Genomic DNA, 14,313 nt, shown 5'->3' with positions numbered 1-14,313 from the left:
TTTGTCTATTTTTGCTTTTTTGGTGTCATCTCCAGGAAACCATTGCCAAAACTACTTTTAGGAAGCTTTTCCCTATGTTTTCTTCTAGGAGTTTTATAGTTCCAGGTTTTATTTTTAAGTCTTCAGTATATTTTGAGATGAAGGTCCAATTTCCTTCTTTTGCGTGTAGATACTCAGTTTCGCACATCATTTGTTTAAGAAACTGTCTCTCCCCTTTTTAATAGTCTTGTCATTCTTGTCAAAGATCATTTGATTATTTCTTTTGCTATACAGAAACTTTTTATTTCCCACTTGTCTGTTTTTTGCTTTTGCTGTCTGTGCTTTTGGCATATGGGTGGGTTTATTTATGCTGTTTGGTTTATGTGCTTGTCTTTGTGCCAGTATCATACTATTTGATTACTGAAGCTTTGTAATATGTTTTGAAAATAGGAAATGTGAGGTTTTAGGCTTACTGCTCCACTTTCTCCTCCCAGCCAGGTTTTCTCTTTTACTCCAAATATTTTGGCTATTGAGGGTTCCTCTGTACTTTTATATGAATTTAGGAATGTTTTCCCTATTTCTGAAAAAAAAAATGGCATTGAGATTTTGATAGGGAATGCACTGAATCTGTAGGTTACTTTGGGTAGTAGGGACATTTTAACAATTTTAAGTCTACCAAATGATGAACACCCAATGTTTTCCCATTTATTTATGTTGTCTTTAATTTCTTTCAGTAATGTTTTATAGATTGCAGGATATAATGTCTTTTGCCTCCTTGTTTAAGTTTACTCCTAAATATTCTACTCTTTGATACATTTTTAATTAATTTATTTATTTTTGCAGTGCTAGGGATTAAACTCAGGAGTGTTCTACAACTGAACCAAAGTCCCAGCCCTTTTTTAAAAATTTTATTTTGAGATTGGGTCTCTCTAAGTTGGTAAGGCTTTTCTTCAACTTGTGATTCTCCTGTCTTAGTTTCCTGAGTTGCTGGGATTAAAGCCGTGCTACTACTGTGTCTGGCTTGATGCATTTTTAAATGGGATTATTTTCTTAATTTCCTATTTGTATTGCTCATTGTTATATTTAATTTTTGGTACTGGGGATTGAACCCACAGGCATTCCACCACTGAGTCACATTTCCAGTCCTTTTTATTTATTTTTATTTTTTTCCTTTTAGTTTTTATTTCTTTAATTTTTATTTTTAAATTTCTTATTTTTTTCCTTTTTATTTTGAGACAGGATCTCACTAAGTTGCTAGGCTGGACTAAAACTTGCAATCCTTCTATCTCATCATCCTGAGTAGCTTGCTCATTGTTCTTGGGTAGAAACCCAACTGATTTGTGTACATTGATTTTCATATCTTATAAATTTTCTGAATTCATTTATTAGTTATCACAGTTTAAAATTTTTTTGATGGTTTTCTACATACAACGTCATGTTACCTGTAAACAAAAATACTTTCTTTCTTATTTGGATGTCATTATTTCTTTTTCTTGCCTAATTACTCTAGCTAGGATTTCTAGTCCTACACTGAATAGAAGTGATGGAAATAAGTATCCTTGCCTATTCCTGACCTTAGAGGAAAAGCTTTCAGTTTTTCACAATGGAATATGATGTTATCTGTGTGCCTTCCTTTATTATTTGAGGCAATTTCCTTCTGTTTCCAGTTTGCTCAAAGTTTTTATCACGAAAGAATGTTGAGTTTTTTCAAATGTGCTTTCTGCCCCAACTGAAATGATCATTTGGTCTCCATCTTTTGTTCTATTAATGTGGTATGTTGTGTTGATTGATTTTTTTTTTTTTTTGTATGTTGAATCATATTTGCATCCATGGGTGAATCCTATTTGGTCATGTTGTGTGATCCTTTTCATGTGCTGTTGAATTCCGTTTGCTAGTATTTTGTTGAGGATTTTTGCATCTCTATTTATCAGGACTATTGGCCTATAGTTTTCTTTTCTCACAATGCCTTTGGCTACAGTTATTGGCCAGATTATTATGGCCTCAGAAGTTGAGTTTAGAAGTATTTCCTCCTCTTCAATTTTTTAGAAGAGTTTGAGAAGGAGTGATAATATTTCTTCTTTGAATGGTAGAATTCTTCAATGACTTCATCTGGCTCTAGGCTTTTTTTTTTTTTTTTTTTTTTTTGGTTGGGAGTTTTTAATTAAATTTTTTCTTTATTTTTTGGCATTGGGGATTGAACCCAGGGGCCCTTTGCCACTGAGCTATATCTTCAGCCATTTTTATTTTGAGGCTGGCCTTGAACTTGCAATCCTCTTGCCTTAGTCTCTCTTGTTGCTGGGATTATAGGTGTGTGCCACCACACCTGGCTTGTTGGGAGGTTTTTTTTTTTTTTTTTTCCTTAAAGAGAGAGTGAAAGAGGAGAGAGAGAGAGAGAGAGAGAGAGAGAGAGAGAGAGAGAGAGAGAGAGAGAGAGAATTTTTTAATATTTATTAGTTCTCGGCGGACACAACATCTTTGTTGGTATGTGGTGCTGAGGATCGAACCCGGGCCGCACGCATGCCAGGCGAGCGCATTACGGCTTGAGCCACATCCCCAGCCCCATTGTTGGGAGGTTTTTGATTATTGATTCAAACTAGTTCTAGGTCTGTTCTGATTTTCTGGGGTTTTTTTTATTTTTATTTTTTATCATTCAGTCTGATAGATTGTTTGCTTCTAGGAATTTATCCATTTTTTCCTAGGTTACTTAATTTGTTGGTATATAATTATGCATAGTAATCTCTCTCTCTCTCTCTCTCTCTCTCTCTCTCTCTCTCTCTCTCTCTCTCTCTCGTGCTGAGGATTGAATCCAGAACCTCATGCATGCTAGGCCAACACTTGACCACTAAGCTGTACTCCCAGTCCCATAGTAATCTCTTGTGATCCTTTATATTTCTCTGGCATTAGTTAATGTCTTCACTCTCATTTCTCATTGTATGTATTTGAGTCTTTGCTATAATTTGGATCTGGAATGTCCCTGAAAAGCCCTTGGGTTAAAGGTGCTATTGGGAGGTGATGGAAATTTTAAGAGGTGGAGCTTAGTGGGAGGTCTTCTAGTCACTGGGGAGTGTGCCCTCAAAGGGGCACATTTTCAATGGCTATAACAAAATATCCAAAAGTAGAGATTTTATAAGGAAAGAAGATTTACTTAGCTCACCATGTTAGAAGTTGAAAATTCATCTCTTCACTCTGGTGAGCGCTCCTTGGCTATTTCACAACATGGTGGATGTCATCATGGTGGGAGTGCAGATGAGAGAGAGATTGCATCGTGAGGCAGGAAGCCAGAGACCAGGGAGAGGCCAGCTCTCATTTTTTATAAGACCACTTTCAGAGAACTAATTGACCCAGGAGACCAGCATGAATCCCTTCTGAGGGTAATGCTCCCAGTAACATAACCACCTTTCATGAGATCTCATCTGTTAAAGGTCCCACCACCTTTAATGTCACTACATATTTTATCATTTATCTATTTATTTTTTAATATTTTATTAGTTGTAGATGGACATAACTTTGTTTATTTTTATGTGGTGCTGAGGATGGAACCCAGGGCCTCACACGTGCTAGGCAGGTGCTCTACCACTGAGCCAGAACCCCAGCCCTATTTTATCATTTAAAAAGAAACTTTCAGTCTATCTTTGTATTTAAGTGTGCCTATTTTGTTGTATTTATTTACTTATTTTTTGGGGAGTGCTGGGGTTTGAACCCAGGACCCCATGCAGGCTAAGGGTTCACTCTACCACTGAGCTACATCTACAACCCCCTAATTGTGCCTCTTTTAAACACTGTATAGTTGAGTCTTATTTTTTTTTTCATCTTGTTTGGCAATCTATGCTTCTTGATATTTAGTCCATTAAAATATTAATTACTTCTGTAGCTGGGTCTATCATTGGCCGAGACCCATGCAGCACCAACACCTTTACCGCAGGATTAGGGGCTCTTTCGTTCTCCACAATCAGTTTAATTTATTTCCTGTTTATCACATCTGGTTTTTGATCCTCTTTTCTTCTTTTAGATTAATCAAATATTTTAAAATTATTTTGTTGATCTTTTCTATAATTTCCTCTATTATTTAAATTTTATTTTATATTATCTATTAAGAAAAATATTGTTTTATCTTTTTTATTAATAATCTATGGCTAGAGATTATTATATACACTCTTAGTACTATGTCTATGGAAGATATTACCTTCCCCTCTCCAGCTGTTAGGCTATGATCATATATTGTACTTGTACCTATGTTCTGTCTTCCTTTAAGACATTTGTCCTGATGTTGGGTTTGGCAGTTTTCTTTCACATTTACCCAGATATTTGCCATATTTGGTACTTTTCATTCTTGAAGTTCTGGTTCTAGGATGTTCGTAATCATTTACCTTCAGCGTGAAGAACTTTCTTCTTTTTCTTTCACGCCAATAATGGCGATCGAACCCAACCATGGCTTTGCCCATGTTGGGTAAGTGCTGTACTACTGAGCTTCATCCCTAGACCTCTTTATTTCTTATTGTGTTATGCGCCACTAATAAATTCTCTAAATATTTATTTATCTTAAAGCATCTTTATTTCATTTTTATTTTTTAACTAACTAACTAACTTTACATACTTGGGATGCTCTACCACTGAGATACGTACCAGCCATTTTAATTTTTTATCTCAAGATAGAGTCTAAGTTACCCAGGCTGGCCTTGAACTTGTGACCTTCCTACCTCAGCCTCCAGAGTCACTGTGATTACAGGCATGTGCCATCATACTTGGCAAAACATCTTTATTCTGTCCTAAACATTGAAGACTATTTTACTACGTGTTAAGTCCTCATCTGGCAGTTTCTTTTCTGTTAACACTTAAAAAAAGTTCTTTTCACTTGTCTTCTGGTTTCCATGTGTTTTTTTGAAAACTTAATTGTATGTTGTTTCTTTGAAGGTTCTTTTTATTTTTTATTTTTTATTTTTTTTTAGCAATTTCACCATTACAGGCCTAAGTGTGTTTTATTTGTATTTATCCTGTTTGGAGTACACTGATTGTTTTTTAAATATATGGGCTGACATCGTCAGTTTTGAAAAATTCTTAGATATTATATGCCTTTAGTCGCTTCTGCCCTCTTCCCTCCTATCCCTCTTTGTAGGTTCCTAGCTGTGTATATGCTGGACCATTTATCTTGTCTTCTATGTTTTCATGCTCTGTTCTGTTCTTTTTATCTTTTTTTTTTTCTAATTTCTATATTCCAGACTGGATATTTTTTACTGAACTACTTTCCAGTTTATGAATAATTTTTTCTGGTTGCAGTTCTGCTATTAAATCCAGCCAACTAGCTATTTTCTCTTCTTTCTTTCTTTTTTATTCTACCTCTGAGCTTCATCCCCAGTCTTAATTTTTTTTTTCAATTTTGAGACAGAATCTTGCTAAATTAAATTGCCTAGACTGCCCTTGAACTTGTGATCCTCTCACCTCAGCCTCCCAAGAAGTAAGGATTATAGGCATGGGCCATGGTGAACAGCCCGAGTGAGTTATTGGAGATATCATTTTATTATTTTAATTTAATTTAATTAATTTATTTGTGGTGCTGGGGATTGAACTTAGGGCCTCACATGTGCTAGGCAAGTGCTCTACCACTGTGCAACATCCACAGACCTATTTGTTCTTTTTTTCCAAACTGCACCAATACTTCATATTTTGACCAAAAGAATAGGTCCTGGGAAAAAGTACAAAATGCAAATTCAAATGACCAAAAAATGCTGAACAAATAGCATTATTAATATTCAAAATATTTTTATCATCGAACTAGTAGCAGGTAATATTCTCTGGGTCTGTAAAACTTTGGAACCACAAGCTTATTTGTTAATCTAGTCCAGCTTCAAAATACCAAAAAAAAATTTTAATTAGCTTTATTCTTTGATGCTTCATTAAAATTTTCTACAAGATCTAGGAAATCTTTATCCTCTTCACACATTCATCAATGTGTTCTTCTGGGTTTGGTGCTTTACTGTCCAGTATTTACCATGGGAACTGTTCCCAGGCTTGCTGAGCTGTCAGCACCAAGGTGACTTAAGATTCCAGGAAGCATTTCTGTGATTGGTTTGGCTTCTGCATGACTAGTAATTGTGGAGGTATTAGCAGACAAGGAAGCTTGGGATTTGGGATTGTTGAAATGAATAACTGTCCCATCATCTTTAACCATGTTCACCTCTTCCATACCAGCTATGTTATTCATAGCCAGTTTTTTAGGCTGTGCCCTTGCCCCAGACCTAAGCCTCAAGTCTGGCCAACTTTTCTTCATTATGCTGTTGGTCAATCTTCTTCCACTCAGTCCTGAGACCTGGGCACACAGGACCCCTGTAGGCAGATCGGGCTCTAGAGCACTTCCCTTGATTCTTTTCTATAGGTCACAACTTTCTGTTGAAATTCTCCTTCTTTCCAACAAGTATTTTCCTTACACTTGCTTTTATTTTATTGAACACTGCTTGCAATAGTCATTTTAAAGGCTTTATTTGCAAACCCCGATGTCTGAATCATCTGAAGGGTCTGCTTCTAATGTCTATTTTTTTTCTTTTGATGACTGATTATATTTTTCTGCCTCTTCATGTCAATAAAACAAATAAAACTTTTGTGGACTTTGTACAAATGAACTATGGAGACTGGAGATGACATTACTTTCCCCCAGGGCATTTGTTCTTTCTTCTGTGTGGGGTGGAACACCTTCATCAGGCGGGGATTGAGCTGGGTTGGGGCTGCACTGTGGCTTTAGGTAGACTTGGTTTACTTTGCCTTCTGTGGCCTCAGAATGAAGTCAGTTCTATTTGTGGCAGGATTCTTTCTTCTGTGGGACTCTGTCTCTCTTCTTTTTTCTTTAGATCCTTCTTTTTAATTTTTTAATTTGTTTGAATTTGTTACACATGATAGTAGAATGCATTTTGTTTTTTTAATTAAAAAAAATTTTTTTTAGTTGTTGTTGGACCTTTATTTTTTATTTATTTACATGTGGTGCTGAGAATCGAACTCAGTGCCTCACACATGCTCAGGCAAGCGCTGTACCACTGAGCCGCAACCCCAGCCCCAGTAGAATGCACTTTGACACATTGTACAAAATGGAGCACAGCTTCTCCTTCCTTTCCCTGAACATGGTGCAGAGTCACGCAGGTAGTGTTATCATCCGTGTGTATAGGGTAGTAATGTCCATCTCATTCCACCGTCCTTCCCCCTCTCCCCGACTCCCCGCTGCACAATCCAAAGTTCCTTCATTCTTCCCTACCCGTCGCCTTCTGTCTCTTGCTGACCTCATTCCTTCCCGCATCCCAGCCACTCTACTGTTTAGCAGATATCCTATGGGATGAGAGGCACCTTTACAGTCCACTGGACTCACTCCATCATGCTAACCTCAATGGCTGGTGGAAGCCCTGCTGGACTCTCCCCTCCAGTAGTTTACTTCTGCTAAACCCAGTCCAGCTCTCTCTCTCAGCCTATTCCCAGATCTAGAAAAGCCTCAAGGAAGCAGCTCCCATCCCCATTTGACATGGAAAGGCTCCGTTCAGTAATTTTTGTGCATTTAGTTTTCCTTGCTTCTATAGCTCTCTGATTTTTTTTTAAAGTATGACTTTGTAACACATCTGCTGCATTGTTTTTTAATTATTTTCTTGTAGCTGTAGATGGACAACATGCCTTTATCTTATTTGTCCACCTTTACGTGGTGCTGAGGCTCTAACCCAGTGTCTCATGCATGCTAGGCAAGTGCTCTGCCGCTGAGCCCAGCCCCAGCCGTCTGCTGTATTTTTATTAATTTAAAAAGTTCTGGGTCTGGGGGTGCAGCTCTGTGGTAGAATGCTTACCAAGCATGCTCAAGGCCCTGGGTTCAAGCTTTAGTACCCCCCACCCCCCAAAAAAAAATCGGCAGCAGGAGAATGGCCACTACTAACTGCACCCTGCCCAGAAATAGGACTCCTGTTGTGCCGCGTCCGGCAAAATGGACCGAGTCCGGCGGGAGACGTCGGGGTTAAAAGAGTTCACAGGACACCAAGGTTCTTCATCCAGGGGGAGACTGACTTTATTATCTCAGCTCATACTTATATATTTCTTGCAGACAGAATGGAAAGTTACTGGTAGGCGGGAGCAAGGACGGAGGGGGACAAGTGGTTCTTGTCGACTCATACTAAGCCTTCAACCAGGAACCTTATCAGACCCAAGCAGGTCAGGACGTTCCCACATGACCGTTATAGGCTGAATATGAAAACAGAAACCACAAATCTTTCAAGGCCTTGTGAGCTGGCCTCTTTGGCGTGCACACAAGAAACCAGGGCTGGGCCCAAGCCCCGGGGGCCAGGGGGAATCCGAGCCAGCACTGTTGCCCTATTGCTGTATTTTCACTGCCTTCTTTTTAGTCCACCCCGAGTCTTGCAGGATAGATGCCCACTTGGAGCCCAGCTGAGGGCCATGTGCCATTGCCCTGGTCCCCCTCCATCTCAATCTGCACATGTGGAAAGATGATCAAGGCCTGAGCACTGAGCCTATCCAGACACTGGTGTCTGGTCATCGAGATGCTTATTGGGTACCCAGCACAATACCCGGCACATGAGGGGCACCAGTATTTGCATGGGGCAGGGTTAAGGGATCACTGGCTGACTTGAGGGTAGACGTTAGGGGCAAAGGTTTCAGGGAGGGTGTTTCAGCCTTTGGTCTGGATCAAATCACAGGGACATTTGGCCTGAGTGTTTGGAAAAGACTACAGGATGCCAAAATGGATGGTATTCATGAACAGAGAGAAAGCGTGGAGGAAAAGTCCGACTCCATAGGCACCCTCCTCAAGGCCTCCCACCAGGAGCTGCAGTGAGTTGGCCAGCCCCCGAGTCTTCCTGGCTAGAGCAGGGGTGCCGCAGGCCTCCCCAGGTCCCAGGAACCTCTCCCTGAGTTGGGCAGTGCTGGGCATGGTTGGGGAGGGCCCTTGGAAGGCCAGGGGCTTGGGGCCTGCAGGCAACTTTACTCTATAGGTGGCAGCTGTGGCTGGGAGCCCAAGCCTCGTTCTAGTGCAGCTTGGCAGGAAGATTGAACAGTAAAGGGAGAAAATCAGAGCCCCAAGCGCCTAGATGGGGCCCCCCTGAGCCAGACTTGGATTTGCCAGGCTAGCAGAGGTCATTTCCACATGGTCAGAGGTCCCTGGCAGGAGGGTGCCGAGGCCCACATCCAAGTCCCTGGTCCCGAGCAGACATTTGTGTTATTTCCCTGCTTTGTAGGCAAGAGGGGCTCTGTTCTTTTTCCCACTCACTCCATCTGCTCGACCCTTATTCCTGACCAAGTCTCATATAATCTTGGTTGCTTAAAAAATTCATGGAGGTCTGACTTCCAGACCTTAATCTAAGTTTCCAGAAATCCAAGACATCCAGGCAACAGGTCCCTTCAAGAGGACTCACAGTCCACTTAGGGAGGCGGACGTACAAGCCCATGTCTGCAACGCCATGTGATGATTTAGGAACAGGGAGGGTTTAGAGGTCAAACTACCTGATTGGGTGGAACAGATAAGGAAGGCTTCTTAGGAAGGGAGATTGTAGAGTTGGGTTTTGACATTTAAGTAGGAGTTTGCCAAAATCCATGGAATCTGTGTGATCCTGTGCTCCCATCAAGGCAGTCCTGTGGGGACATATGAAACAAGGCGAAGGCAGGGTTTCCCTGGGGTGGGAGGGTGTTTGAATATTCCACAGGGGAGGTCCAGGTGAGGCTAGAATGGGGTACAGCCTCCATGGAGGACAGCACAGGGTGGTGGAGGGAATGGCAGGACTTGCAGAGGCCACTGCCTCTGGGCTTTGCAGTGCCATTGAAGGCTTTCTCAGTGGTGGGCCCTGGGAGCATGGCCTGGGGACGGGGGAGGGGGAAAGGCTGGGGAGGACAGGCCCAGGACCGGGAGCTCCTCTCTTAGCTCCTGGAAGCAGGAGGGGCATCTTGTGAAGGTGAGCCCCTAACAGCAGGGATCTGGCTGAGGCGCTGGTGTACCAACGGCGGGAGCAGGAGGCGCTGATGTCACTGTTGAGTGGCAGAGCGGATACAGAGGCGGAGGCTTGGGCCAAGCTGCACAGGATGGCCCCAATGTCCCCGTGGGCTGGCGAGCACCCCCTGCAAGACATCGAAGCCAGCTGGAGTGAGTGGGAGTCCAAGGGCAAGCAGGTGAGGCTGGGGAGGTGGGGCAGGTGCAGGCCCAGCATTCAGCCTTCACTCTCTCCTGAGACTCCTGCAGGGTAGGCTGGGGGAGGTCGGGCAGGTGCAGCCCAGCACTTGGCCTTCACTCTCACCTGAGACTCTTGCAGGTGAGCAAAGTGGTGGGGGCAGCGTTTAAGCCCAAGGAACGGTTGCAGAACCCTAAAGTCCTGTTCAGTGGCGTGCAGTACACCTGGATGAGGCAGCAGGTACGAGTGTGTGGGGCCTGCCCCTGAGATGTGGGCTGATGGAGGTCAGGGGATCCCATCTCCTGTGGTGGCCGCCGTGGTGCCCGTGTGGCTTCCAGTGGGAGTGATGGGCACATTTGTCCTTTATCAGGATTCTAAGCCGCAGACTGCTGTCACGGCCCTGGTCTGGCCCTGGTTGAGGCTGTTGGCACAGGTTTCATCCTTGAGGACAAATGTCATTAGGTCTGTGTTAGGGGGGTCTCTGGGGTCTGGCACATCTGGAGCCTCCCAAGTGCTCCCACAGTCTGTGGTTGCTCATTTGCTTTTGCACGTGTCCATTGCCCATGTCCTCGGGATGTGGGCACTCGAGAACGGGCACAGGGTGTCATGGTCTCAGGGACACAGGAAGATGGGGTCCATGGAAGGGAGTGGGAGAGAAAAGAGCCCCGGGGGGGAGAGGTGGCTCAGTGGCAGCACGCACAGGTCCCTGGCCAGGGCAGCCCAGGGCAGACCCCCTCCTTGTCTGCCTCGGGGCATTCTGAGAGCCCCTCCTTCTCTGTGGGGAGGAATGAATGAGAACACAACTGGCCTCTCTCTGTAGGGCCTCTCTTGGGCGTGGGGCAGGTTGGCACCAGAGGGCTCACTTTGCACCCCTGCCCCATCCTGGGCGGGTCCTCATGGCATTGTGAGAGCAAATCGGAGAGGTGGGGTACACCTGAGGAGCTCTCTGCCCCTGGGCCCACTGTGGGCCTGGTTAGTGGCCTCATTGTCAGAAGGGTACAGCTCGGGTGCTGGTGCCCACCTCACAGCTTGTGGTGAACACCTAACAAGTGTGAGGAGCTGGGGGCCGGGACCGGGCCTTCTGCAGAGGGTGCATGGCCCTCGGGCTGTGGGCATTGGTGATAGCCTTGGTACTTGGAGACTTCTTTTCCGTGAGAGGTCCTGCTCTTGGTCCTGGGTGCCCTCAGCCCCCACAGTGCCCCACCTCACTGCTCTATCCCCTGCAGATCTCTCCACAGATCTACCAGAACCTGTTCTTCGACGAGCTGACTCCTGTCCAGCCGCCCGACTCCCTGATACACAGGGTCCTTGACCAGCAGGGCCGGCACATCCGCTGGGTGGCGCATGATCTCGAGCCTCCCAGGGACCAGGTGTTTGTGGACATCACGCCCATTGCCACCTCCTCCCACTCCTCCTCCCTGTCCCCAGCAGCCTCGACCTTCAGGCTGCTGGACTCCAGCTCCTCCCTGCGGCCTCAGTCCTCCACCTCGTGGCCCAGGTCAGCCTCCATGACCTCCCCCTCAGCCCTGCCCGAGGGGTCCCAGTCCATCCTGCAGAGGCCAGAGATCACCATGGCTGTCGCCTCTTCCCTTCTGCGCCCCTCAAAGCCTCTGGAAGCCCCCGTCGTGTCCTCCCCAAGGAGGAGCTTCCATGTCAGGTTCTGAAGTGTCCACCCCTGTCTCCAGCCCTCCAGCAAGGCACCGGCTTGTGGGGTCCCGCTGTCCCTGGCTCACACCTTGCCAGTCCTGGGGACTGTGGGCTTTCCCCGGTGGCTCCCATTCTGCCTCTCTGGAGAAGTCCAGTTGTCTTCTCTCTGGATCTGCACAAAGTCTTGGAGAAGAAAATAAATGTTCTCATTTGTCAGAGTCCTGCAGGTGATGAGGCTGGGCTGGGCTCACACCCTTAGTCCCTGCTTCGGTCAGCCACACCCTGGCGAGGCCCCAGGGAAGACAGAGAGTCCCGGCCCTAGGAACCTGGACACAGTTGACTGGCAGGCGACAGGTGACACCTGAGGGTGGGGCCGTTGGTGGGCCCCTGGTGCTGTGGCGGGTGGGTCACACCCTAGGGAGCTGCATGGCCCAGAGTTTTGGTTCTGTCTCATGGAACATGAGGCCCAGAGCCCATCGGGTGGTGCCAGTGGCTGTTTTTCCCCTCCTCTGCTGTCTGTCCAGCCCCCCTCACCCACAGGTACTCCAGCTACACCCCTGTATGGGGAGACAGATGGTACCCACCTGGCTCTGGAGCCTCCCTCTGACCCAGAAGTACCATCTAGGCCTCTGCTGGGCCACCAGCCATCTTGAGGCATGTGGGGGGTTTTGGACGCAGAAGATAGCACTTAGAGGTCATGAGGCACAGGCCTATCGGCCAGGCTCTCACCCCAAATCAACTCATGCCCTTTTTAGCTTTGGTGACCACTGCACAGACAGAGCTCCTAGGCCCACCCTTGCCATGGGTGTGGCACCATGCTACTCCTCCCAGGTACCCCAAGACAGCTGTCCTCAGGCTAGCAGAGCTGAGCTCGAGGGCAATGCACTCCTGAATCGGCTGCTCAGGGGGTGGAGAGGCCAGGGGAACCTGTCTGAGTCTCCAGGGCAGCAGGTTCGAGGCCCCTGTCTCCCGCAGAGCAGTCCCTACAGGTGTATCTCTTACATGCGGGGTGTATTGAGTCCTGTGTCAGATGTGCTTTGAGGGAGGGTTCTCATATCACTGGAGGGCATCTGAGGAGGTCCTCTAGAGAGGGACCTTAACTCAAGATGACAGGGTCCCTGAAAAACATCACAGAAAGGAATTTCAAGACATGTCAGAGAGAGGCACCATCAGATTTGTTCAGGAAAGCAAGCAGTGCACATTTAGTGGAGGACACGGGCCATCTTAAGGGTGAGACATACTTTGGAGGACTCAGGCACTTCTTTTTAAAGGAAACTGAGAGGTGGGCATGGGAAGGTATGGGGGGATGACATTAGTCTGGTGGTCACAGATGGCTTATGGTTGTCTGGTTGTTCCCAGAGTCCTTAGATCGATGTTATCTGTTATCTAGACATTATATAACTTTGGGAAAATATACTGGATTATAGATTTTGTATCTCTCTTTGCTTAGTGTACTCTAAAAAATACAGGTATTCATGGGCTGATTAACTGTGCACAGGATTTCATAAGTGGGCAAATTCCAGTAACTTTAAGATCGTGAGCGAAGATTTGTAGATTGCCCAGAAACTTGGGAGTGACAGGCCTGGGGAAGAACTGGCCTGGGAAGGACAGGTGGGAGGAACTTTAGCTTTTAGATTAAAGCTATAATCTCCTTGTCCTTCCTCTCATCTTCTTTCTACCTACCTTTATTCCTTTATCCCGCCTCACTGAGACGAATGGAACCCACCCCTGGAAGCATCTCTGTAATCCCAGCATCTCTGGAGACTGAGGCAGGAGGATTGAAAGTTAGAGGCCATCCTGGGCAATTTATCAAGATCCTGTTGGAAGATTAAAAAAAAAAAAAAAAGAAAGCAGGGCTGGGGATGTGGCTCAAGCGGTAGCGCGCTCGCCTGGCATGCGTGCGGCCCGGGTTCGATCCTCAGCAACACATACCAACAAAGATGTTGTGTCCGCTGAAAACTAAAAAAATAAATAAATATTAAAATTAAAAAAAAAGCAAGGCTGGGGGTGTAACTCAGGGGTAGAGCGCCCCTGGTTCAATCTACCCCTCCCACCGAAGAAAAAAGGGGTCGGGTGGGGGGCTAGGGTTGTGGCTCAGCAGTAGAGCACTTGCCTAGCACATGCAAGGCCCTGGGTTCGATCCTCAGCACCACATAAAAATAAATAAATAAAATAAAGGTATTGGGTCAACTACAACTAAAAAATAAATATTAAAAACAAAAACAAGGGTTTCCGGCTTTATTTTGAACACCATCTGGCAGCTGTCCCAGGGTGCAGAGCCCTTAGAGGCACATCTGGGTTTCCATGGGCTTGAAGCTCACACAGCCGACTTCTCCTTAGGAGGCGAGTCCTCAGAGACAGACACGAATCAGGCTGTGGGCCGGGGAGATGGCTCACCAGGGCGCTGTCTTAAGCTCCACTGGTTTCTTGGTAAGGCCACCCTCTCAGCCCTTGTTTTTCACTTGTGCAACAAACATCCATTAAGCACCTTCCAATCTAGAAAACTCTTCCCCATGGTGGATCTGAAAAGGTGTCCTGCTGGCACCCAGAGCCT

At 45.5% G+C, this 14,313-nt stretch overlaps 1 protein-coding gene and 1 pseudogene across 2 annotated transcripts in view; one reads left to right on the top strand and one right to left on the bottom strand.

The window, feature by feature from the left end:
- Positions 1-13,578, top strand: part of EFCAB8 (EF-hand calcium binding domain 8) — a 63,295-nt gene extending 49,717 nt beyond the window's left edge. The window contains exons 23-26 of the mRNA XM_081291464.1: positions 8,652-8,784; positions 9,915-10,113; positions 10,254-10,352; positions 11,339-13,578. Of these exons, the coding sequence (XP_081147590.1) occupies positions 8,652-8,784; positions 9,915-10,113; positions 10,254-10,352; positions 11,339-11,776 (869 nt within the window). The 3' untranslated portion in view covers positions 11,777-13,578. The remainder of the gene's footprint in view (positions 1-8,651; positions 8,785-9,914; positions 10,114-10,253; positions 10,353-11,338) is intronic.
- On the bottom strand, positions 5,843-7,175 carry LOC308646380 (transcription factor BTF3 homolog 4-like; annotated as a pseudogene). The gene has a single exon. The product of its transcript is annotated as a transcription factor BTF3 homolog 4-like (transcript).
- Positions 13,579-14,313: the final 735 nt, after the last annotated feature.

This window comes from Spermophilus citellus (assembly GCF_964194105.1).
Source record: "Spermophilus citellus genome assembly, chromosome: 4".
NCBI classification, from domain to species: Eukaryota; Metazoa; Chordata; class Mammalia; order Rodentia; family Sciuridae; genus Spermophilus; species Spermophilus citellus.
The sequence above is the reverse complement of the archived record's forward strand: the minus strand, read 5'-3'. Positions and strand labels throughout refer to the sequence as shown.